Source organism: Chiloscyllium punctatum, chromosome 15, assembly GCF_047496795.1.
Source record: "Chiloscyllium punctatum isolate Juve2018m chromosome 15, sChiPun1.3, whole genome shotgun sequence".
NCBI classification, from domain to species: domain Eukaryota; kingdom Metazoa; phylum Chordata; class Chondrichthyes; order Orectolobiformes; family Hemiscylliidae; genus Chiloscyllium; species Chiloscyllium punctatum.
The window spans coordinates 5,419,638-5,443,783 of NC_092753.1; the positions used below are offsets into that span (position 1 = coordinate 5,419,638).

At 40.7% G+C, this 24,146-nt stretch overlaps 1 protein-coding gene across 2 annotated transcripts in view; it reads right to left on the bottom strand.

Annotated features, from left to right (window-relative positions):
* wdfy2 (WD repeat and FYVE domain containing 2) overlaps positions 1-24,146 on the bottom strand; it is a 56,213-nt gene that overhangs the window by 15,798 nt on the left and 16,269 nt on the right. For both annotated transcript variants that reach the window (XM_072584507.1, XM_072584509.1), the window contains exons 3-9: positions 21,431-21,504; positions 17,970-18,024; positions 15,578-15,728; positions 15,361-15,473; positions 10,309-10,435; positions 10,093-10,198; positions 746-847 (exon numbers count right to left, since the gene is read on the bottom strand). In XM_072584507.1, coding sequence (XP_072440608.1) covers positions 746-847; positions 10,093-10,198; positions 10,309-10,435; positions 15,361-15,473; positions 15,578-15,728; positions 17,970-18,024; positions 21,431-21,504 — 728 coding nt within the window. The remainder of the gene's footprint in view (positions 1-745; positions 848-10,092; positions 10,199-10,308; positions 10,436-15,360; positions 15,474-15,577; positions 15,729-17,969; positions 18,025-21,430; positions 21,505-24,146) is intronic.

Here is a 24,146-nt window from a genome sequence, read left to right on the forward strand (position 1 = left end):
GGAGCACATCTGATGCTACTAATGAGCTGGTCTACAATCCATCACAATATACTATGGGATCTTTCCAGAAACAGGAAGATACAAAGTTACTTGATTCAAAATACTTACAATTCATTCTGAGCTGACTAATTCTTACTGTTTTTAAATGTGAAGTAATTTAACTCAAACCGAAAAGCCAATTTGACAATAAAAAGTTTGTAATATATGACCAAACCAAAAAACCTGCCTTTTGTTTTTGCTCATTAGGGTCTTACGAAGGATCGATACTAAAAAAAAGGTTGATGGTTCACTTTAGGTTTGCGAATACCACTCGGAACATTACCTTGATTATGAATACTCAATCTCATACTGATAATCTGAAAACGTATTCATATCGATACTAAAAAAAAGGTTGATGGTTCACTTTAGGTTTGCGAATACCACTCGGAACATTACCTTGATTATGAATACTCAATCTCATACTGATAATCTGAAAACGTATTCATATTTTACCAATATATTGTTACTAAAAATAGCATCTCAGCTTTTTTATTTATTCAACTTGTGAGGCTATTTTCAATTGAAAGCACCATTCTAAATTATTCCAAATGCAAATAAAATCGTTAGCTGTTTTTCATTGTACTGTGTATTATTAGTCCTGCAGATTACTGGGGCAGCACATTTGTATTTGGCTCTGTATTACATAGACTTTAGTGCACTAATGGCTAGCTTACAACTTTTGTTCTTACATAGTAATGTTGCATACCTGTCTCAAGCCAATTTTCTTACTGTCCCACATTTGTTTGAAGTTCCAGAAGAAAGGCTGGTCACATTTCTGGCAGGAATCACTATCTAACCAATCAGGAGTCTAACATTAAAATGGAGAGAAAAAGGAGTTAGTTCATTAAAAGGTAACTCAAAAGCTTTAAGTTCAGGGTAGAAACACTATTCAGATAAGCACACCACTTTCCTGGATGATCACTGAAATTCAAAATTAAAAAGGGAGGATTTGTTTTGCATCCTGTTCTGCCATTGATCATGAGGATAGTTCAATGCAACCGCCTGAAGACAGCACAGAACACTGATTCTACTATGCATACTCCAGTAATATTGGAATTCAAGCACTGTTACAGTCAAGAGACTTTAATTTTGCACTTTATCTAGATGCATCGAATCCTGTTTTCAATAGGTCTCTTGACAAACTACATTCAGACAGACATGTAATATTCTAGAATGCATCTTGAAAGATGCCACAATTGATCTATGACATTCATTCAGCTGACAACTTTTTCAAAAACAACCATGGAATACTATATATAATGTGAAAATTTAAGTTCACATTGGTCAGTGGCTCCAAACAAATCTAAACCAGTTGTTTGCACTGTGCAGTAAAATATAGCCAAGAATCAAAAACACTTGCATTTATAAAGCACTTTTTCATAAACACAGGATATCCCAAAGTGGTATGTAGTGATAGAGGAATTTTTAGTTCAGTCAGTCTTGTAATGTTGGGAATGCAGGAGCCAATATTGCCCTGGAGGAGATAATGGTGACCTGCCTTCTTGAGCTGCTGTGGTCCTTGGGATGTAAGGATACCCACAGGGCTGTTAGGGAGCGAGTTCCAGGATTTTGACGCAGCAACAGTGATAAGCTGCTAAGTCAGTGTAGTGAGACTCTTCAGGAACACCACCACTTGCCAGTTCCCTTCAAACACCCTTACAGTTCCAAGTGATAGAGGTCACAAATTTGGAGGGCACTGTCACAGGATTAAGAAAATTAGATGGAATAAGAAAAGATAACAATTACATTTCCACAGATCCTACATGAAATATTACTTCATGAACTACATAATAAGAGATAACCTATTTCGAATATGCTCTCTTGCATTTGTAAAGTCAAGGTCAAACGCTACATACAAACCAGCAGCTTATCAAAGTACAGTGAAGCAAGCTCCTGACAACATGGGAAACATGGGGAAGGTGGCATGCCCTTTCCCAAACTCACTTAAAGAATGACATCTGCACATGATTAGATTAGATTCCCTTAATTTAGATTAGATTCCCTACAGTGTAGAAACAGGCCCTTTGGCCCAACAAGTCCACACCGACCCTCCGAAGGGCAACCCACCCAGACCCATTCCCCTACATTTACCCCTTCACCTAACACTATGGGTAATTTAGCATGGCCAATTCACCTGACCTGCACGTCTTTGGACTGTGGGAGGAAACTGGAGCACCCGGAGGAAACCCACGCAGACAGTTGCCCTAGGCGGGAATTAAACCCAGGTCCTTGGTGCTGTGAGGCTGCAGTGCTAACCGCTGTGCCGCCCCTCTGCTTTACCCTGGAGGCTTAATACAGGACATGGAAAGAATTCCAGCAAAACAAAAAAAAACAGCAGTCATATTAACAATGAACATCCAGCTAGTAGTTCTGAGGATGAACTACATTCAGAGACTGAAGACATTACACATTTGCCTGCAGTTAATTGAATTAAAAACATAGCTCTAAAACAAAACTAAGAAATAAAGATGGAAATGTCTGATTTAAGAATGAGGCTAGCTTTAAGCTCCAAAAAACGTGTCACTTTCAGCTGTTAGTTCAAGACACTGCTGTGCTAAGGATACATGTTGCGCTATGTAGCTACTTCATATTGTCAATATTGCCGTATAATTTACAAATTTCTTCCAATATAGCCTTAAGGCAAACAGAATTACCATCAACTTATGATAGCCCTTCACTAACTTTTCTCCTCTTCTCCAAGAATACAAGCTCCATTTATCTGTGGCCCCATAAGCCCAAATTACAGTCAGTGTCTCAAGAAAAGGCTTTCATCATGCGCAGGCCTTGACAATGTGGAAACAGCTTCAATTTTCTTTTTCTCTGTCCACCTGCTTAATGTTTTCGTCTAATACAATTTTCTGCTCACTTCACAATTTACAATGCCTTTTTGCTTGTTTTTAAGTGAAAAAATGATATTACCATCTATTTCCAAACATGATAATTAGCATGTGGAGTGAAAAACTGGGGGCATTGCTTGTCACTGTCAGTTAATTGGAGAGTTTTGTCTCAATTATTTCCTGATAACACAAAAACACCAAAACATTTAGAGGACTCAGCCAACAACAATTAAGCTTTTTTGCTCTCAATTATTCACTGGATGTTTTCCACAATTAAGCTGCAGTGCAAGTTAATGCTCCTTTCAATTTTTTTTTGTGTGGTCTCTTCATTTCCACACATAAAACTGTTAATTTGCTTTGTATGGTATCTTAAAAGGGGAGAACTTGTGAGTCGACACTGCAATTCTTTTGTACTTACACAGCTTTGAGGGAACAATGCTGTAAGCTGAATTCAATGCATGGTTTAGACATAGGTGTTTGCTTCAGAACAGGTCTTAGTTAGATATTTGGAGGGGGGGGGGGGTGGAACGGGAGTGGTTAGTGTTGTGTTAAAGGATAAAATGCTTTCAAAAATCATCAACAAGCCAAGGAAAACAGAGATGTGCACAATATTAAGATTGCAGTTTCCCAATATAACCAGCTGTGTTCTCTGTTTGTGCAGACCGAATGCACCAGAGAAATCTTTTCCCCAGTAAGACTTAACCGTTGGGAAATTTAGCCCAGTTTAATTTTATGTTTAGAAACCAAATATTTTGAAGATTTCAGAACAGATGCACACCACCCCATGTGTAACAAACTTCTGTTTCATGTTACAGATGATAATCCACCTCCACATCCTTGCCCAGCACCTGCAAATATCCACAATCAACTTGTGGGTTTCATTGTGAACATGGAATACCATTGCTCAATACAAAACATCAAAAGCCAAGATCCTGAAAACACTTGCATTAAATTGAGGGACAAACTCAAAATTAAGGATTCAATTTTGGGTGCACAAAGTTTTGATTAAACAATTAAAATGCACGGATTTGTGAAAAAACAAAGTTGCTAATTTCCACGAAAAACTATGAGGCAGTATTTAAAAATCTATTTTATTGACAGTTTAAACAAGCAAAAACTTATCACATGCATTTTTTTAGCATGCACGATCACAACATGTTAGTCCATTCGCTATTTATATTTAACAAAGGACTCATTAAGATGGGAAGCTGTTGGTTTAATGAAACCATACAGTCCAGTTAAAGCATATGCTTGCTGGAAGTTTCATATGTAAATCTTTAAATAGTATCTCTTCCCTCAACACTCTTAGATACACTTGCTTCTGACTATTCTTGCTTCTTTCCTATCAGTTAGTTGCCAACAGCTTAATAACTAATTGGTACTCTCTGCAGCCTTATTTGCTTGATGGCAGAGAAACAGCATCTACTTGCAGCAAATGGAGAAAACTATGGTATGAACATTTAAAGTCAATTCAACTTTACCACAGTCCTCATTTGGAACATGACTAAGGGGGACAAAGGCTGGTAAATAAATAACCTAATTGAACTGCCACTCTACATAAACACCTGAGCCTATTAGTTAACAGCAGAATGGGTGGAGTGCAACATGTAATGCCAAATCTCGTTGCTCAATCAGTAGTTTTGTTAATTAGTGCTCAGAGTAAGTTAACCTGAAGCAGCTGGAATTATGAATTAGCTAGATGAACAAGTCTCGCAATCTAAAGCTACATTTCTTTTTAAATCCATGTTCAGACTAGTCCAAAACATAAGTCACCACACTTAAAAATGTCTTGGCGTGATTGGACTGGCTAAGAGGAAGCCACAAAAGCAGACTGGGTGTCTCTCATTCCCATGTTATGCGCTTGTTTATTTGTTGGACCAAGTGCCTGGATTCCTCCATTGGTTCCACAGATTACAAATTCAGCAACAGAAATTTCCAGGGACAGGCCACTTATTCAACTATTCTTTAACACGTACACTACAACGATGACTCATCATTCCAGAAATCCGGTACACTTTTTTCTTGTTAATGATAAATACCCTGACCCAAACTTTAAAGGAAAAATCTGTCATTTAAAAAGTGTAGATATGTTGAAAACTGTATTGTACAAATATCACAGCAATATTATTTAGGTGAATAACATCTTTGATACTTTTTCTCAGGATCAGCCAGATGTATAACAAGCAGATTCAGCTACCAAGAAATCTATATGGAGCCATAATTTTGATTTTTGACATTTAACCAAGGCAGGAAGATGCAGAAGGAGACAGTGAGGACTGCAGATGCTGGAGATCAGAGCTGAAAATGTGTTGCTGGAAAAGCGCAGCAGGTCAAGCAGCATCCAAGGAGCAGGAGAATCATGCCCGAAATGTCGATTCTCCTGCTCCTTGGATGCTGCCTGACCTGCTGTGCTTTTCCAGCAAACACATTTTCAGCTCAGGAAGATGCAGAAACAGATTAACAAGAGTCAAAGCTTTAGGGCAGAAAAGTGTTCAAGATCTTAAGTGAGCTAAACCCAGACTGTAATCCAGAAGTTAAGAGCATTGTAGAAGTTTGAGAATTTGCATTCAATTTAAAAGGAACCTCAAAATAAAGAGTTTATTTCAGTGAAAATGGACCTTAAACTGTAAAATGAACATTGCTGCCGTAGTTTCTTAAAGGGAATATACTTGACTAATCAAACAAGACAAACTATTCAGTTGAAGTTAGTTAACAATTGAAGAGCTGTTACGCCACTCAATGTAGTTTTCAGGCACCAAATAATTGAAAGTAGTTAAGAGGAGATTGGTGCAGAAATTACTGAGGGATGTGTGAAATTTAGTGATAATGGTAGGCAAAAAAAAACTAATCAGACTGAGCAGTGACTTTAAGAGCAAAGAACAGAAATTCCTTACAAATGCGCAGGAGAACCTCTCTCATTAGCATCTTTCTTGCTCAAAGTGGGAGCAAGCAATGCTGGATCTGGTTCTGGGGAACGTTATGAATCAAATGGGAAGCATCTTAGGAATAGTTATCATAGCATAAAGCTTGATATTAGTTACGGAAAGGGGCTAGTTTCAGCAAATTGACAAGAAATCTAGCCCCAAGTTAATTCAAGGTGAATTCTGGTAAGCCAAATGTAAAACAGCTCAGATTGCCAATTTAAGGATGCTTTGGGTCTACCTTAAGTGTACCTCTGGGGAAATGAGTGAGCAGCCAAAGCCTGGGCTCCCATCAGGACAAAGGAGTTGGAGTCAGATAAAGTCAAAAAAAGCAGTGGAAAGCAGATATCAGTGTTATAACAACAAGGCTGAATATACTAAGTGCCGAAATGAAGGAAGGAAACGAGAGATCTGGAGACAGAAGAAGAATAAAACACTTTTGAACATAGCACAAAATCCAAAGGTCTTCCAAAAAGCACATCAACAGTAAAAGGACAGTCAAAAGAGGAGAAGGGAGGAGGAACTATTGGTGGAGATGGAGAACAGAGGTAGTAAATGAGTACTTTGCACTAATCTTTGCACCTAGAACAAAGCTTCTGTCAAAGCAGTGGTAAACAGTTGGTTGCCAGGATATTGCTAAAAACATATAAAGATAAGTAACTAGACAGCTCAAAATAGATAGAGGTTCAGGTGGGCTACATCTTTTTTGTGAGCAAAATCACACAGTGATGCTGCTGCAATTATCCTCAGATACAGGGTTAGTGCCAGAGAACTGGACGATTGCAAATATCACACCCTTGTTCTAAAATAGGCTAGGTAAGTTACCCGAGAGCCAAGTTGCTCTTGTAAGAGCAGGTACAGACATGAAAGGTGCAGTGGCCTCCTTTTGTGCTTCAGATAGCGTCACGGAGATGTACAGCACTGAAACAGACCCTTCGGTCCAACTTGTCCATGCGGCCAGACATCCTAAATTAATCTAGTCCCATTTGCCAGCACTTGGCCCATATCCCCCCCAAACCCTTCCTATTCATATACCCATCCAGACACCTTTTAAATGCTGCAATTGTACTAGCCTCCATTGCTTCCTTTGGCGGCTCATTCCATACAATACACAATATTTTGTTGCAGATATTTTCTAATTGGCCTGTTCAGAGATGTCATTACACACCTCTGGAGCAGATGGGAAGTGAACTGGGGACTTCTGGCTCAGAGGTAGGAACACTAACATTGAACCACAACAGCCCCATTCTGTCACCATTCCACGATTGTGTAATCCTGGCAGTGTGAAAGATATCGACTTTTAATGAAGAAAAGGCAGCATGGATTTATTAACTGGACAGACATGATTTGAGTTTTATTTTAACGAAGTAACAGAGGAGGTATACAAAGCATTGCAACTGATGTTCTGGACATACACCTCCAAAAGATGATCAATAAGATGTCACATTAGAAAATTTGAAGCCCATGAATAAAAGAGATATTAACAGCATGGATTCTAAATTGGTTTCTCGTAGTAAACAGTTATGGTAAATGGCCATTTTCTTTGTACAGGAGAGGGTTATATACTGATCTTTCCCATTAAGTATTCAGACCAATGCATTTTCATGTACATTAATAACTTAGACTCTGGGGTACCGGATGCAATTTTGAAATGTACAGATGACAACTCGTACGAGGCAACTAGCGAGGAGGACTGCAACTGGGTTCAACAGAACACAGAAACATCGCTGATGAAATGCAACCCAAAAAATGAGTTAGCTAATTTTGCTAACAACCACCAATTATAAAATGGATGGGGTAAATACATGCCTGTGATAACTTGCATAACTTGGAAACAGGCAGGACACGCCAACAAGCAGATTACAAGCACAAAGGGAGTGAGGGCTTTAAAAAGAGGGATATAAAGCACAAGAGCAATGAAAAAGTTATTCTTTCATGGGATGTGAGCATTACTGGCAGGGAACTGAATGGCTTGTTAGGTCACTTCTGAGAACAGTTAAGGGTCAACCAAATTGCAGTGGATCTGGACTTATACATCAACCAGACCAGGCAAAAACATCAGATTTCATTCCTGAAAGAACATGAGTAAACTAAACAGATTTTTACAGCAACTAACAACAGCTTCATGATCACCATTACTGAATCTAACTTTTAATTTCTGACTTATCAAGTTAATTTAAATTTACCCTACAACTCCATCAGCAGTCACAGGATTTTAAATTTTTCTATGCATTCACTCATGGGATATTTTGGGGAGGTGGGGTGGGGCATGTATCAGCATTTATTGACATCCATAGGTGCCCTCAAGAAGGTGGTCGTCAGCTCTCTACTTGAGCCACTGCAGTCCATTTGCTGTAGATAGACCCATAATGCTGTGAGGGGGAACATTCCAGGATTTTGACCCAGTGACACAGAGGAACAGGTATATATTTACCAATCAGGATGGTGAGTGGCTTGGAGGTGAGCATGCAGGTGGTAGTGTTCCTATGTATCTGCTGCTCTTTTTTTGTTCTAGATAGAAGTGGTTGTGGTTTGAAAGGGTGCTGTCTCAGGAGCCTTGGTAATTTTCTGCAGATAATAAACATTGCTGCAGTTGAATGATGTTGGTGGGGGAAATCGAATGTTTGCGGATCTGGATGATTTGAAACACTGTCTGCATAGCATTTGTCTAATCAATGGAGTAATAAGACCAGTGACATTACCACCATGACACCACCTCTCCCTAAATTATGCAAAATCTTTACAAAATATTTTTCATTTGGAAAACTGTCAGTTTACTAAGAACATGAGGCTTTGAACAGGATACAAAAACTTTTTTAATGTTTACAGAAATGATATATTAAAATTATTTGGACAGGCTGGAGGAGGTTTTCTCGTCAAAACGGAGGCGGCCTCAAGGAGATTTGTTAGAGATGTTTTACAAACAATTTATACATGTTAAAAAAGTTACACTTTTTCCAATGGCAAAAAGATTGGTAACCAGGGAGCGTGTATTTAAGGCAATTCCAAAAGAACCAGAGATGACATGAAGATCTTTTTACTTCAAGTGTTTACAATTTGAAATGCTCAGTCTGGTCAAGTGGTGGACACACTCAAAAATAGCTTTTAAAAGGAAATTGCATAAATATTTGAATGAAAATAGAATTCAGAAATGTTGGAAAATTAACAGCAAGTGAGGAAACTGGATTGTTCTTCCAAAACATCTGGCTCATACTTGGTGGATTGAGTGGTCTCCTCATGAACTATAAAACTGTGAATGTCCTGGGAGGGGGGGGGAAAGAAACTGGCTGTCCTGACCTGGTATGCCATTTATGTAACTTCTTTTTAAACCTTTGAAATGCAACTCTGGTTTGACACGAGAGTTGGCTAACTCAACTGTTCTCTTAAGTGACTTGGTAAGACATTCAGTTGCATCAAACAATAAGCAGCAAAGAATGGGCAATTTTTGTCTGCCAGCAATACCTATGACCAGATGAAAGTTATTGTTTAAAAGAAAACTTGTATTTATGAAATGCTCTTCATGATCACTGGACATCTCAAAGCACTTGGCCAATCAAGTACTGAAGAAGTGTGAGCACTGCTGCGAAGTAGGAAATACAGCAGCCAATTTGTGCACAGCAAGGTTTCACAAACAGCAATGTGATCATGACCAAATAAATTGTATTTATGATACTGATCGAAGGACAAATATTGGCCCCTCAGCTCTTCAAAATAGTGCAATGAGATGTTTTACATGCACACGAGCAGTCAGATCAGGCATTGGTTAAAAAAGTTATCCGTCATCAACATTACGAAAAGACTGGATTACCTGGTCATCATTAGAATTGATTTGGGGAATTTGCTATGTGCAAATGGCCATTGCATTTCCGACACTGTAACGATGACTACACTACAAAAGTACTTGGTTGACTGTACACAGTGAAGCACTTTGAGATGGCCAGTGGCTGACCAAAATCTGATTTCCCAGCCTGCTTTCCTCTCTGTTCCTGCTTTGCCAGTCTATAAGTCACTACTTTGTGCACTTTTTACTGAAAAGCCATAAAATTCTCCTTGGCTCCCCACTATAGTTGAGAATGTAACTAATGCTCATCAACATAGCAAGAGCAGCTCTGAACCATTACAAATGGACTAACATCGAAATTAAGAAATTTTTAAACTTTGGACTGACTTGAGTGCAGTACACAATGGAGGGAGGTGGAACTTTCACTGTTGAAAGCATGTGAATCATTGGAAATGAGTTGGATTCTATTTGCATGGTGTTCAAATTTGAGGACTGAATGAAATTGCATGCTGACCTCTTGCCTCTTTACATCCATGTTCCACACAACAATCCCACCATCTGCACCACAAGAGATCAGCTGCCGAGTATGATGTGCATAACAAAGGGATTGAACTTTGTCACTGTATGACAGAAACAGAACAAAGAGTTAGCTAAAGCAGCACAATTGCACTCATGCACAGGTCGGAAGAGCAAATATACATGTGAATCAATATTACTGCTGAACACTCACTTGTGGCCTTGGAGTTCAATAGCAGTTCCCTTTCTTCCTCCTATATCCCACATTATAATGGAATGATCGGAGCTACCCGAGAATAATGTCCGTTGAACGGGATCCCAACAAAGTGCAGTGATGCTGCCTGGAGGACAGAGGGATTTTATATGGTCCAAGTAAATGCTCTTTGGAAATAAAGCTTCAAACCATGCAAAAATCAAACTTACTAAATTTCTATTAAGTAGGTCAATTCAATCTTGTTTTTCTTTATTCGTGGGATATGGACACGGCTGGCGAAGCCAGTATTTATTGCCCAATCCCTATTACCCTGGAGAAAGGGATGGTGAGCCTTTCCTTGAACTGCCGCAGTCCATAGGGTATAGAGACACCCAAGGTTTGATAACAGTGCAGTCACCTCATCAGATACGTCAGGAGACACAACCGCTCTGCACTCCCACCAACCACAGTGAAGCTCCAGAGGTTTGTAACTGTGACTTGTGTCAGAAATTGGACTGCTGCCAAAAACATTCACTTACATGCTCTCTACAGCAGAGTGTGGCGGGAGCTGGGCTGAAGTACAGGTGGAGCGCAAAGCCGATCGGGAAGGTAAGTGATAGTTATTTGAGTGGGTGTGTTCTAAACCCCAGGCCCGACAAAGTGGGGTCTCTCTCCCTCCCTCCTCCTCTAACCTAAATTAAGAGTCCACAGACTTGCCACAAAAAGAGGGTCTAAGGAAGATTGGATTGAAGAGTGAGGCTTCAGCTCAGGAGTCTTTGACAAGGAGGTTGAGTGAAGTGATTACGCCACAGTTGAAGAGGGTGAAGACATGACTGCCCAGCTGGTTCAGTGTGCTACGTGCTTGATGTGGGAGGTCAATGACTCTGGTGTGTCTGGCTCGTAGAAGTGTGGAAAGTGTGAGCACATTCAGCTATTGACCGAGCTTATTGCAGCACTGATGAAAGAACTCAAGGACCTTAGGCTCATCTGAGAGAATGAGATCTTTCTGGACAAGACCTTCAGCGAGGTTATTACACCGACCATACCAGAAGAGAGCAGACGATGAGGAAGGCAGAGAGGAGACAGGTGCAAGAGAACACGGGAGAAGTACCTGTCAGGAACAAGTTGAAGCTTTTGGAAACAGTAGAGACTGATGACACTGTCAGTTCGCAAGGCGGCCAGGTCTGTCAATCAAAAGTTGGTGCAGAGGCAGAGCAGAAGAGTCGGACATCGCACAGAGCCGTGGGAATAGGAGACTCCATAGTGAGAGGAACTGACCGGGGTTTTTGTGGCAGCAGACGGGATTTAAGGATGGTGTGTTGCCTTCCTGGTGCCAGGGTGAAAGACATCACAGACAGAGTGCAGGAAATCCTCAAGGACAAGGGTGAAGAGCCAGAGGTGGTGGTACATGTCGGCACAAATGATGTCGGGAAGAAGAGGAGGAACATACTACAGCGGGACTTGGGAGAACTAGGAAGAAGGCTGAAAAGCAGGACGTCCAAGGTGGTTATCTCCGGTTTGCTTCCAGTTCCTCGGGCTGGTGTGACCAGAAACAGGGAGATAATGGATCTGAACGTGTGATTGGGGAACTGGTGCAGGAAGCAAGGATTTAAGTTCTTGGATCACTGGGGTATATTTTGTGGTAAGCATAAATTCTACAAGAGAGACGGTTTGCACCTTCATAGGTTAGGGACCAGCATTCTGGCAGGCAGGTTTTGTACTGCAACACAACTATGTTTAAACTAAGTAGCGGGGGGAGGGAACAAACTGGATGTTTAAAAAGGAAATTGACGGGAAAGTTAGAACAAGAGAAGTCAAGAAAGACAACTGTATCAATGAGGCAGAAAACTCGGAAAGGGATCATGCTGTAAGGTTGAGTGAAATAGAGGTTGATGGGAAGGGTGAGAGCAGTAACAAGTTAAATATACTATACATGAATGCACGAAGCATGAGAAATAAGATGGATGAGCTTGAGGCTCTTTTGGAAATTGGCAGATACGATATTGTGGGGATAACTGAGACGTGGCTTCAAGTGGACAGGGCCTGGGAAATGAATATTCAAGGCCACACGTGCTATCGTAAGGACAGACTGATGGGCAGAGGGGGTGGGGTGGCCATGTTGCTAAGGGAGGATATTCAGTCCCTTGCACGGGGGAGACCTTGAGTCAGGGGATGTAGAGTCAATGTGGATAGAGCTGCGAAATACTAAGGGTAAAAAGACCCTCTTGGGAGTCATCTACAGGCCCCCAAACAGTAGTTTGGATTTCGGATGTAAGTTGAAACAGGAGCTGAAATTGGCCTGTCGCAAAGATGTTACTAGAGTTGTTATGGGGGATTTTAACATGCAGGTAGACTAGGAGAATCAGGGATGGTATTGGACCTCAAGAAAGAGACTTTGTGGAGTGCCTCAGAGATGGATTCTTAGAGCAGCTGGTGCTGGAGCCGACCAGGGAGAAGGCAATTTTGGATCTGGTATTGTGTAACAAACCAGAATTGGTCAGAGACCTCGAAGTGAAGGAGCCATTGGGAAGTAGTGACCATAATACAATAAGCTGCAAATCTGCAATTTGAGGGGGAGAGGGTACAATCAGAAGTGACAATATTTCTGTTGAATAAAGGGAACTATGGAGCCATGAGGGAGGAGCTGGCCAAAGTTCAATGGTGCAATACCTTAACAGGGATGACTGTGGAGGAACAATGGCGGATATTTCTGTGTATAATGTAGAAGTTGCAGGATCAGTTGCAGGAGGAGACATGGGCAGCCGTGGCTGACGAGGGAAGTTAAGAAACATATAAAGTTAAAAGAGAAAAAGTATAACATAGCAAAGATAAGTGGGAAAACTGAGGACTGGGAAGCTTTTAAAGAGCAACAGAGGATTACTAAGAAGGAAACATGCAGAGGGAAAATGAGGTACGAAGGTAAACTGGCCAATAATATAAAGGAGGATAGTAAAAGCTTTTTTAGGTATGTGAAAGGCAAAAAAATGGTTAGGACTAAAATTGGGCCCTTGAAGACAGAAACAGGGGAATATATTACGGGGAACAAAGAAATGGCAGAAGAATTGAATTGGTACTTCAGATCTGTGTTCACTGGGGAAGACACAAGCAATCTCCCTGAGGTAACAGTGGCTAAAGGACCTGAACTGAAGGGAATTTATTTGCCAGGATTTGGTGTTGGAGAGACTGTTAGGTCTGAAGGTTGATAAGTCTCCGGGGCCTGATGGTCTACATCCCAGGGTACTGAAGGAGATGGCTCGGGAAATCGTGGATGCGTTGATGACTATTTTCCAGAGTTCAATAGATTCGGGGTCAGTTCCTGAGGATTGGAGGGTGGCTAATGTTATACCACTTTTTAAGAAAGGTGGGAGAGAGAAAGCAGGAAATTATAGACCAGTTAGTCTGACCTCAGTGGTGGGAAAGATGCTGGAGTCTATTTCAAAGGATGAAATTATGACACATGTGGATAGTAGTAACAGGATAGGACAGAGTCAGCATGGATTTATGAAGGGGAAATCATGCTTGACTAATCTTCTGGAATTTTTGAGGATGTAACTCTGAAGATGGACGAGGGAGATCCAGTAGATGTAGTATACCTGGACTTTCAGAAAGCTTTTGATAAAGTCCCACACAGGAGGTTAGTGAGTAAAATTAGGACGCATGGAATTGGGGGCAAAGTACTAACTTGGATTGAAAGTTGGTTGGCTGATAGGAAACAAAGAGTAGTGATAAACGGCTCCATTTCGGAATGACAGGCAGTGACCAGTGGGGTACCGCAGGGATCCGTGCTGGGACCGCAGCTTTTTACAATATATGTAAATGATATAGAAGATGGTATTAGTAATAACATTAGCAAATTTGCTGATGATACAAAACGGGGTGGCAGGGTGAAATGTGATGAGGATGTTAGAAGATTACAGGGTGACCTGGACAAGTTAGGTGAGTGGTCAGATGCATGGCAGATGCAGTTTAATGTGGATAAATGTATGGTTATCCACTTTGGTGATAAGAACAGGAAGGCAGATTACTACCTAAATGGAATCAATTTAGGTAAAGGGGCAGCACAGAGAGATCTGGGTGTTCTTGTACACCAGTCAATGAAGGCAAGCATGCAGGTACAGCAGGTAGTGAAGGCAGCTAATAGCATGCTGGCCTTCATAACAAGAGGGATTGAGTATCGAAACAAAGAGGTGCTTCTGCAGCTGTACAGGGCCCTGGTGACACCACACCTGGAGTACTGTGTGCAGTTCTGGTCTCCAAATTTGAGGAAAGACATTCTGGCTATTGAGGGAGTGCAGCGTAGGTTCACGAGGTCAATTCCTGGAATGGTGGGATTACCTTACACTGAAAGACTGAAGCGACTGGGCTTGTATACCCTTGAGTTTAGAAGACTGAGAGGGGATCTGATTGAGACATATAAGATTATGAAAGGATTGGACACTCTGGCAGCAGGAAACATGTTTCCGCTGATAGGTGAGTGCCGAACCAGAGGACACAGCTTAAAAATATGGGGTAGACCATTTAGGACAGAGATGAGGAGAAACTTCTTCACCCAAAGAGTGGTGGCTGTGTGGAATGCTCTGCCCCAGAGGGCAGTGGAGGCCCAGTCTCTGGATTAATTTAAGAAAGAGTTGGATAGAGCTCTCAAGGATAGTGGAATCAACGGTTATGGAGATAAGGCAGGAAGAGGATACTGATTAGGAATGATCAGCCATGATCATATTGAATGGCGGTGCTGGCTCGAAGGGCTGAATGGCCTACTCCTGCACCTATTGTCTACACTGCATCTGATTTCAACTGTATGCTGACATTTTGTTCAACTTTCTACCATTTCAGAACCAATAGCAGCTGCCATGCTTTCCATCACCAACATGCTTCTTGACAATTTGAATATGTGTGGACCTTTATCTAGAAATAATCTAAAACATCATTCACATTTTAAACATATTCACATATCAATGAGGAAAATATTGTAAAATCAATGGGCAGAGGCTGAGGACCGTGTGATTGCACATCATTGGGTAGAGACAGGGAGACAAACATGAACTCCAACTAGACAAGCTCTGGTTAGCTTACCACTGTGTCCTTTGAATGTTGTAACAACAGAACAATTGTCTTGTTCAAGCTTCAAAATAGTCACCTGCCCAGAATAATCTCCAACAAAAGCATGTCGTGTTTCAATATCAAATCTGAGACTGGTGGTTATGGAAAAGTACGAAAGGTAGTCTTCAGTAAACAAGGTGCCATAAGCCACATTCTAGCTAAGATAGCACACCATTAGTATTGAGGATACTGCAGACATGAGGCACAAGCAGAAGTTCTGTGGGTGCCTAACCTTCGACCACTCTCTGAACAATGCCACGTGAAGCTTTTGTCCTGTCCTGTGCTCAGCACCCATTCCATCTCCAAAATAAATAGGACCATTGTCACTCGGTTTTGATGAGCTGTGGGAAACAAAAAGGAACAAAGAGTTTGGCTCTCGAACGCTCTTGCATTTTAGTTTAACGTACAGAAAACATCTCAAAGTGGTAAATGGTTGCAACATAAATCAAGGTCAAAGCAAAATCTCCCAATTCATAGTATTGCTACATTCATGGGAACATTCTGAATCATACACAACAGTTGAATATCCCCAATTTCAAATAGCAAAGAAAAATAGATCGGCAGAAAATATACTAATTACTACTTCCACTAGTTTCAGTATAGACCTGACTTCTAGGATATTATGCAAGTTTTAAAAATAACGAGGGAAAAAAATAAAGAGTTAAATGGTAGTTGTCTTTTCCCTAGGATGGGGGGATCTTAAGACATGGGGAGGCACATGTTTAAGGTGAAGGGAGTGTGATTTAAAAAGGACATGACGGACAAATTTTTGTTTTAACAGAGGATGGTTCGTTCGTATGTGGAAACAACTTCCTGGGGAAATGCTGTATGATTCAGATTCATTAAGTGCTCTGCTTAAGAATGAAAGCTCAGCCTGCGCAACAGGAAGATGTCGAAGCTGTGCATGCCAATAGCTCTCAAGCATGTTTTTTATTGCTGCACAAAAGAAAGCAAGCAAATGTGTACAACTAAACTTGGACCAAAAAATGTGCTTTGGCATTGGCACCGAATACCAAAAATGTAAAAAAAACTGCAGGCTCACGCACAGCTGGTCTTTGCTCCAGCAATTTCTTCAAACTGAACACCATGTTCCCAAGCACCTCAATCCAAAGCAGAGGAATTGCTCATTTATGGTATTTTGCTCATTTGCCCAGAGATTTTGTTTAAATCCCTCCCACCACCCCCACACTATTGTACTGCAGTATCACAAAGGCCCTTTCATAATCCGAAGTGATAATTTTCTATGTGGAAATGCTATTGATATTGAGAAACGAGGGAGACCAAGGGTCACATGCTTAGTATCTGGACATTGTAATAAGTAACGCCTACTCGCAAGCATCACTTTTATCTCTGCAGCTACCAAGAATATAATCAACTCAGTTCAGTTTCATGGAAGCACAACAGCTCGTGTGGTCTATTTATAACATCAGGCCATGGGTAGAATAACAAGATTAAAAACCATAGTTACTCAAATCAGCTCAAACAAACTAGGACTGTTGTTTCAGTGAAATGGACTAAGGAGGACGAGGGATCAGAATCCCAAGTAATATGAAGGCCAGAACAAGGTGAGATGGAATAGTTTTCTGGTCAGAAAACAGAGCATCTATTGGTGCTATTGTCCACTGTCATGACTCAATGAAATCCTTCAACCAAGAGTTTGAGCTGCTTCAGGGAAGGACAAAAATCACCTTGTTGACGAGATACCTTTTGTATGCAGCCAAGTGGTCTTCTTGACGAGTTTTGTTCCCTGAAGAAGGATTTCCCGACTTAGCCACCCTGTCCCCCCCCAGTTGGCCTGGATGCTTGATCTAGGTATTCATTTCACTGAAGACAGCAACATTCGGTGGGGTGCAATATACCTGTCTCAGGAAGGAACAGTGGCACTACATTGGAAGGGTTAAAAGAATTAGTAGGTCTTCCACTGTGATGGGCAGTGAACTTTGAGTTGAGCATTGATAGGCTGTTCCATGATCTCTTCAGCATAGCATCAACCAGTTTTCAATCTCACTGTGACAAGCCAGCATCTCATGTCTCTGGATAGTTCACAACACAAAACCTCACACTAAGGGTTTGCCCCAGGTTACCAGCTCTGAACTCTGATGCAAAGTCTTGGGAAACACCACGGATGGGTAAAATAGCAGTTTTCTCACCCTTAGCAGGAATGAAAATATATAGTCATCAGTTCTTATGCTTTCAGACTTTTCCCTTACTCTGAATTATCATAGAATCCCTACAGTGCGGAAGCAATTCATTTGGCCCACCAAGTCTACACACACCCTCCGAAGAGCATCCCACCCAGACCATTCCCCTACCTCTTAGTCTCCACTTCCCCTGACTAATAGACCTAGCCGAGACATCCCTGAACACTACGGGCAATTTAGCATGTCCAATTCACCTCACCTGCACATCTTTGGATTGTGGGAAGAAACCGGAGCACCTGGAGGAAACCCACACAGACACAGGGAGAACATACAAACTCCACACAGGCTGGAATCGAACCCACATCCCGGGCACTGTGATGCAGCAGTGCTAACCACTGAGCTACTGTGCTGCCCTGGGGAATTAATCAAGAAGTTCCTTACCGAGGTAGCTCTTTGCAGAAGTCATTTTGTTGTAGTCCTCTGACAAAATAAACTCCTGACAAAAGACAAAATATTGTAAACTTCCCTTGTATCATTTGTATGAAGATTTAAGCTACTGCATTAAAACACCAGAAATTTCAGTTAGTTAAAATTTTAAGAAAATTTAGCATCAGATTTTATTTTTAAAAGACAGTGTGTACTGAAACTTGGCAGATTTCGGAATAGGATTTGACCACTATTCACCTCATCAGTGCAACAAACAGTCATATGAAATAGCTTGACATAGAAGAAATGAGGATCAGTGAGTTAAGGACATAGAGGAGGTGATTCATAAATCTGCATTAATGATTGCTACTGTTAACTTTGTTGAGATGAATGCCCTGGAACCATTAGGTGTTTGTGGGAGAGCGAGTTAAACAGTTCGATGGTGCTTTCTTATTAAGATGAACCTGGAATGTATTAACTCACTTTTTTGTTTGTAAAGTATTAGCTCCAGAGAAAATGTTTCGCAGTGTTAAAATATAGCCAGAACACATCCTAAACTACAGCTAACAAGGAGGACCCCAAACACAGGAACTTTGGATTTGAAGACAGGTAATCCACATTGTATGAACGATTAAAATAAAAACTAAGGATTTCCCCAAATAGCCTCCTATTTAATACAATTCACATAACATGACATAAACTATACCAGTCAAGAATAAGGCGGCTCCTCAACCAGTCCATGCACTTATTCTCTCATTCAGCATCCTCCATGCTCCCTCAATTAATTCGATGAGCATAACCTCGGATTTCCTTCCTCTCGTATGCTTATGGTAAGCCTCCGCTTGAATACATTTATATAATTAGCCTCAATTACTCCATATGGTTCCACTGTCTGCATTTAACACATTTATTCTGAGTTCCTTCCCCAATTTCTTGGTTAATACCTTCATTTGGCAGCTTCTACCCAGCATACAATGACAGAACTCTCTGAAGACACAAAGACCCAGTTTATTCATCTTTTCAGTGTCAGTGTAACCTCACAATTTTAGGATTATCCTTGTAAATCCTTTTTACATCTTTGCATGCTTCTATACCATCTGCATGTTATGACAATGAGACTGCAAACAATTCTCTCAATGTAATTTGATATGAACTTAGATTAACTTTTAGAGTTTTCAATTCTCAAAAACAAATTCACCTCATCAGTCTTAAATGGGTGGCAATTTATTTTTAAACAGTGAACCTTGGTTCTACAATTCCCCACAAGATGAAGCATTCTTTCCTCATCCACCTGGTCTAGACCTCAGGATGTTATGAGATATATCCATCTCTTAATTTTTAAAAACTCTTAGATACAACCCTAACCTGTCCATCCTTTCCTCAATACAGCATGACCAATCAGGAATTAATGTGGTTAATGCTCACTGAACTGCTTCCAAAATATTTATGTTGCTCCTTGAATAAGGAGACTGATAGTCTACATGGTACTCCACACTCAATTAGGTTTTTCTTGGATTTGGTTATCTTTTTATTTGATTGACGATGGTACTGGTAAATTGCTTTTGCAGATTTCCAAGCTCAGTGTAAGGATGTAGGTTTATTAACGCAAGGGTAGTCCAACAACTATCATTGCAACCATGCTAAATACAACTCTTTCACGCTACTCCTCCAAGTCAGTTTCCCCAATTATAATCAACACATTTCTTTCTGTTGTTTGTTATGATGGCTGATTCCCAAATCATTGGTCCCTAATGGCAGAAAATAATAATGCATTAGCACCCCACCAGTAAATTCATATCAGGATCTAAATAAGTTCCAAAGCAAACAAGCTCAAACTAAAATAGACATCCTAAGAGAATTGCGAGTGCATGTGTAATATGCACACACACGATGTACTTGCAAATTGATCCATCCAAAAGACAAATTAAACTACTACAAACCAGCACAAGTGTGTTGTCATAGCGTAGGGCTTGACTGTGAGGTCATGCCAAAAGTCTCCAACCAGAAGTACTGACTCCATAAAGGGTCAACAAGTCTGGAAGAAACTTGTAATTTCTGAAGTCTGATGGATGAAGGCTAAAGAGTATGCAATGTCTTAAAATAAACTGCTTTTAAATTGAGACAAGGGAATCATTTCAACTGAATGGATGGTCTCCATTGCTCATTTTAACAAGATGAAAGGACCTGTCATTCATACCCAAATTTACAATCAGATATCCATTCCAATGTAAACAAAACAGGTCTTGAATTTTGAGAAGTTAATAAATAGAGATGAGACCTTGCTCCCTAATCGACTTACTCTCTTGCTCTAGTCCTTCACCTCTGAACTGCTCACTCTTCAATCCCTTTGGTGTTTCAGCAGCTAATGATTACTCCTACACCTCAGCCATGGTATACCTTTCTCATCTTCAAACATTCCCTCAAGGACTGTGACCTTCACATTTTTACTCACTGTGCATTGCCTCGGAAAGTACTGAGAGGTTTCTGCACAGGGGCCTCCAAATTTCGACGGCATTTACCTCACCCCTCAGAGCATTGCATCTGCTTTGTTTTAAGAATTCAGCATTTTCTGAGGTCATGCTCCTCATTCCATTTGCATTATCCAATAGTGTCACTTGTGCTTCTCTGCCCCCAAATGCCCACATAATCAAATGCCACAGCACTTCTTTGCGCTACTAGAACCATCAGACTCTGCCTAATACCTCGCTGTGCAGAATGCTACTGGACCGAGGCCAAGTCGCCTACAAAGATACCAGTAACAATATTGACAGCAGTTTTGTGATCTGATGGTCATTAATACCTGTGGATTTATTGCAGGTGAAGCTTATTTTGTTAGCTGTCAGACTAACCTTGACACTGGTGTTCCAGCTCACCTGCAGGGGATTAAAAGGTCCTGCCTTGGCTGTAAGTCCGAGTGCAAATATCATGACAGTTAACTGTCATGAACAGCCACGTCATGAAGCAACAATCTTCATCTTCAACTAGACTAATGGCATTCAATTCCTAGATTTGTTGGGCATTTGAGACAAAAATAGAAATCCCAAGTTCTTCTGCCCTTTGGGAAACCCCTGAAGTCCTCAGCCAAAATGGCCTGTCGTGTTCACTGGTGAATATCTTTCTTGACTGTGCTAAGGAGATAGTGTGCTGCTATCACAGCAGCGGCAAACAGATTTCAGTTCAGACCACTTCACGCACTCTTCTCCTCTGCTATCAATTGCTAATTACACAGTGACGATATTCACCAATGAAGGGAAATATTAAGCTGAGAAGGTTCAAATGGACAAATTCTCCCATTACCTGATCTGTGATAACTACTCACCCCAAGAAAACTTCTGTGTAAAAACAAAAATTCCTCTGTCTACATGGCATGAAAATGAACAAAGAAGATGCCTCTTAAAAAAATACTAAGCACAAATACAGGGTGGACACTTTAGATATTTACAAAACATTCCCGTCATTCACAGTTAGGTACTCACTGAGACTGTACCACTGTCCAGTCCTACAGAAAGCCGCCTTGTTTCTGGATTGAAGGACATGCTTGAACATGCAGCTGTGGAAAAGAAAAATGTGCACTGTAATGTGGATTTGTCAACATGAATATTGTTCAAGTGCCAAAAGTTAGTTTTAATTCACACTTTAAAGTTGTGTATTTTTCAATGCAACACCATTCCATAACCTTCATGAAATGTTCTACATATCTATCAAGATGTCCTAAAAAAAAGATGACAAACGGAATGCATGCAATTCCACTTCTCCCAGAGGTTAACATGTATAATTCTGTGCAACTATATGGAGGACTCAACAGTATCCAGCTGTTAACTAAAACCTCTCCCATTCACTTAGAGCTACAAACGCCAACCTGTTAAGACTGCCACACACAATGTCTGGCAAGGCCTGGCTACTGTCCTCCAACTCCATCACAAATAATCTTGCAAAGGAATCACAGATGACATTATTCTGCCCACAAAAGAATTTCAAGCATGTCATAACACAGGAATAAAAGTTGGAATGCCTCTTTGAAAGATCCTAGTCTGGGCTTTAAAACACAGTTTCTGTGTCATAACTTGTACTTTTTTCCTAAAAATACTGAGAACTGCAGATGCTGGGAAAACTGAAAAGAACTGTTCTAATGAAGGATCATGAGACCCGAAATGTTAAGTCTGCTTTCTCTCCACAGATGCTGCCAGACCTGCTGAGTTTTTCCAGCAATCCCTGTTTTCCTTATTACTTTTAAGTGTTGGGTGATTACAGCACAGGAACTTGCACAACCAAAACACTAATTTTTGCAACAGTGAAGCTACATCAACAACATTTCAGGTCTCAAGTATACAGTGGAAAGAAGAAGAAGGGCTTATGCCCAAGGTGTCGATCCTCCTGATCCTTGGATGCTGCCTGACCTGCTGCGCTTTTCCAGCAACACATTTTCAGCTCAAGTACACAGTGCACTCACTGACTGTGTGGACCACAGGAACAGCAGAAAGCTATACAGCAACTTAAGCTTGGGCTGCCATTCTGGCATAGTCTCAGAATAAAGGGATGCCAGTTCAAGACTGAGCTGAGGAGCATTTTCGTTTTCTCAATGGATTCAGTCTTAACTCCTTGCCAGAGAGAGCTGTGGGAGCATACTTAAGGCTGAGATAGATAGATTCTTGATCAGTAGGGAAATCAAGGGTTATGAGGAAGGGGCAGGAAACTGGATGTGTGTTATGTCAGATCAGCCACAATCCTTTTAAAAATGGTGAGAAAGGTTCAAGGGGCTGAACTGTCTACTCCTGTTCCTATTTCTTCTGGTCTTATTCAATTACATCATAGTTGACCTGTATCTCAACTCCACCGGCACACCTTTAACTTTTAACAACCACATCCAATAAATATCTATTTCATTTAATTCAAAACCAGGCAGAGTGGGTCGCTGGTGAACTCATCGATGCTGCTAAGGGTTCAATCAACTGTTATGGCACAGAAGGATGAGCTGGAGTGTGGTGCCAAATCTAACTGTTAATTTGGTAACGTGTGCCATTTCTGTGGCTCTATAAGGCACAACATGAGTAGGAATGGCTCAGAGGGATATGGGCCAGATGCTGGCAAATGGGACTAGATTAATTTAGGATGTTTGGTCAGCATAGATAAGTTGGACACAAGAGTCTATTTCTGTGCTGTACATCTCTCAGTCTCTATCTGCATTGTCTAATAAACTGAACAAAAGACAAAAAAAACCCAACTTTGGTTGAAAGATGGATGGAAAAACAAAATGTTAAGATGCAGAATTCCATAATATCCCACAAGACAAAAAACTCAGGTTTATCAACTTAGTCACCCTTCCACTCTTACTATTAGGTCGGTTTCCTACTATTGGAAGTGGGCGTTGGCAAATGTACAAATTCAGCTGGTGCAAAACCCCATAGAGACAGCCAGCTGTTATTAAAAGAGATATCTTGGGAGGCTATCTGCATATTCACATTCTATTCAAAGAGAGAGGAAAGTATATTGTTTTCTCATTGATTCTGACAGTAACAGTGAGAGATAGACCAGATGAGTCATGCATGCATTTCACTGAATATATAAAATACAATGCTCCCAACTTCACAGTACAAGCAAGTTCCCATTTTGAGGAGAAACTAACACTATCTTCAGTTCACGACAGAAGAGGAGTATTTCATTCGTTTATTTTCTTCTCAGTCTCTTCCTTTTCTTTCACAATCCACTGACTTCATATTAAACAAACACTTCGCCATTGCACCAAGGGCCACTCACCGTTGGCAGAAATCAGACTTGGTCTGTCCTTAACTATGTTCTCCTCTACATTAAACATAACCTGGAGTTGTCCTTCTGATTCAATGTGTCACAAAAACATTAAAAAAAAACTTGGAGACAATATATACATTCCCCTCCACCACGTACATTTCTCTTCAACTACTGTTCCGAATTCCTTTTAAGAGGTTTTTCCAGACAATGACAGCATCTGACCCAAAGAGACATTTTTCACCAGAGGTTCAACATCTGTCCGGTCTGCTCAAAGGAATTCATCATTAATGAGCACAAATACGGTCTCAAATATTCACATCGGCATTTCTGACAAGAGAATGGATGAAAACTCAAGAGGAATCAAAATGAGTGACGTGTGCCCAGATTACAGAGGAGGAAGTGCTGGATGTCTTGAAACGGTTAAAGGTGGATAAATCCCCAGGACCT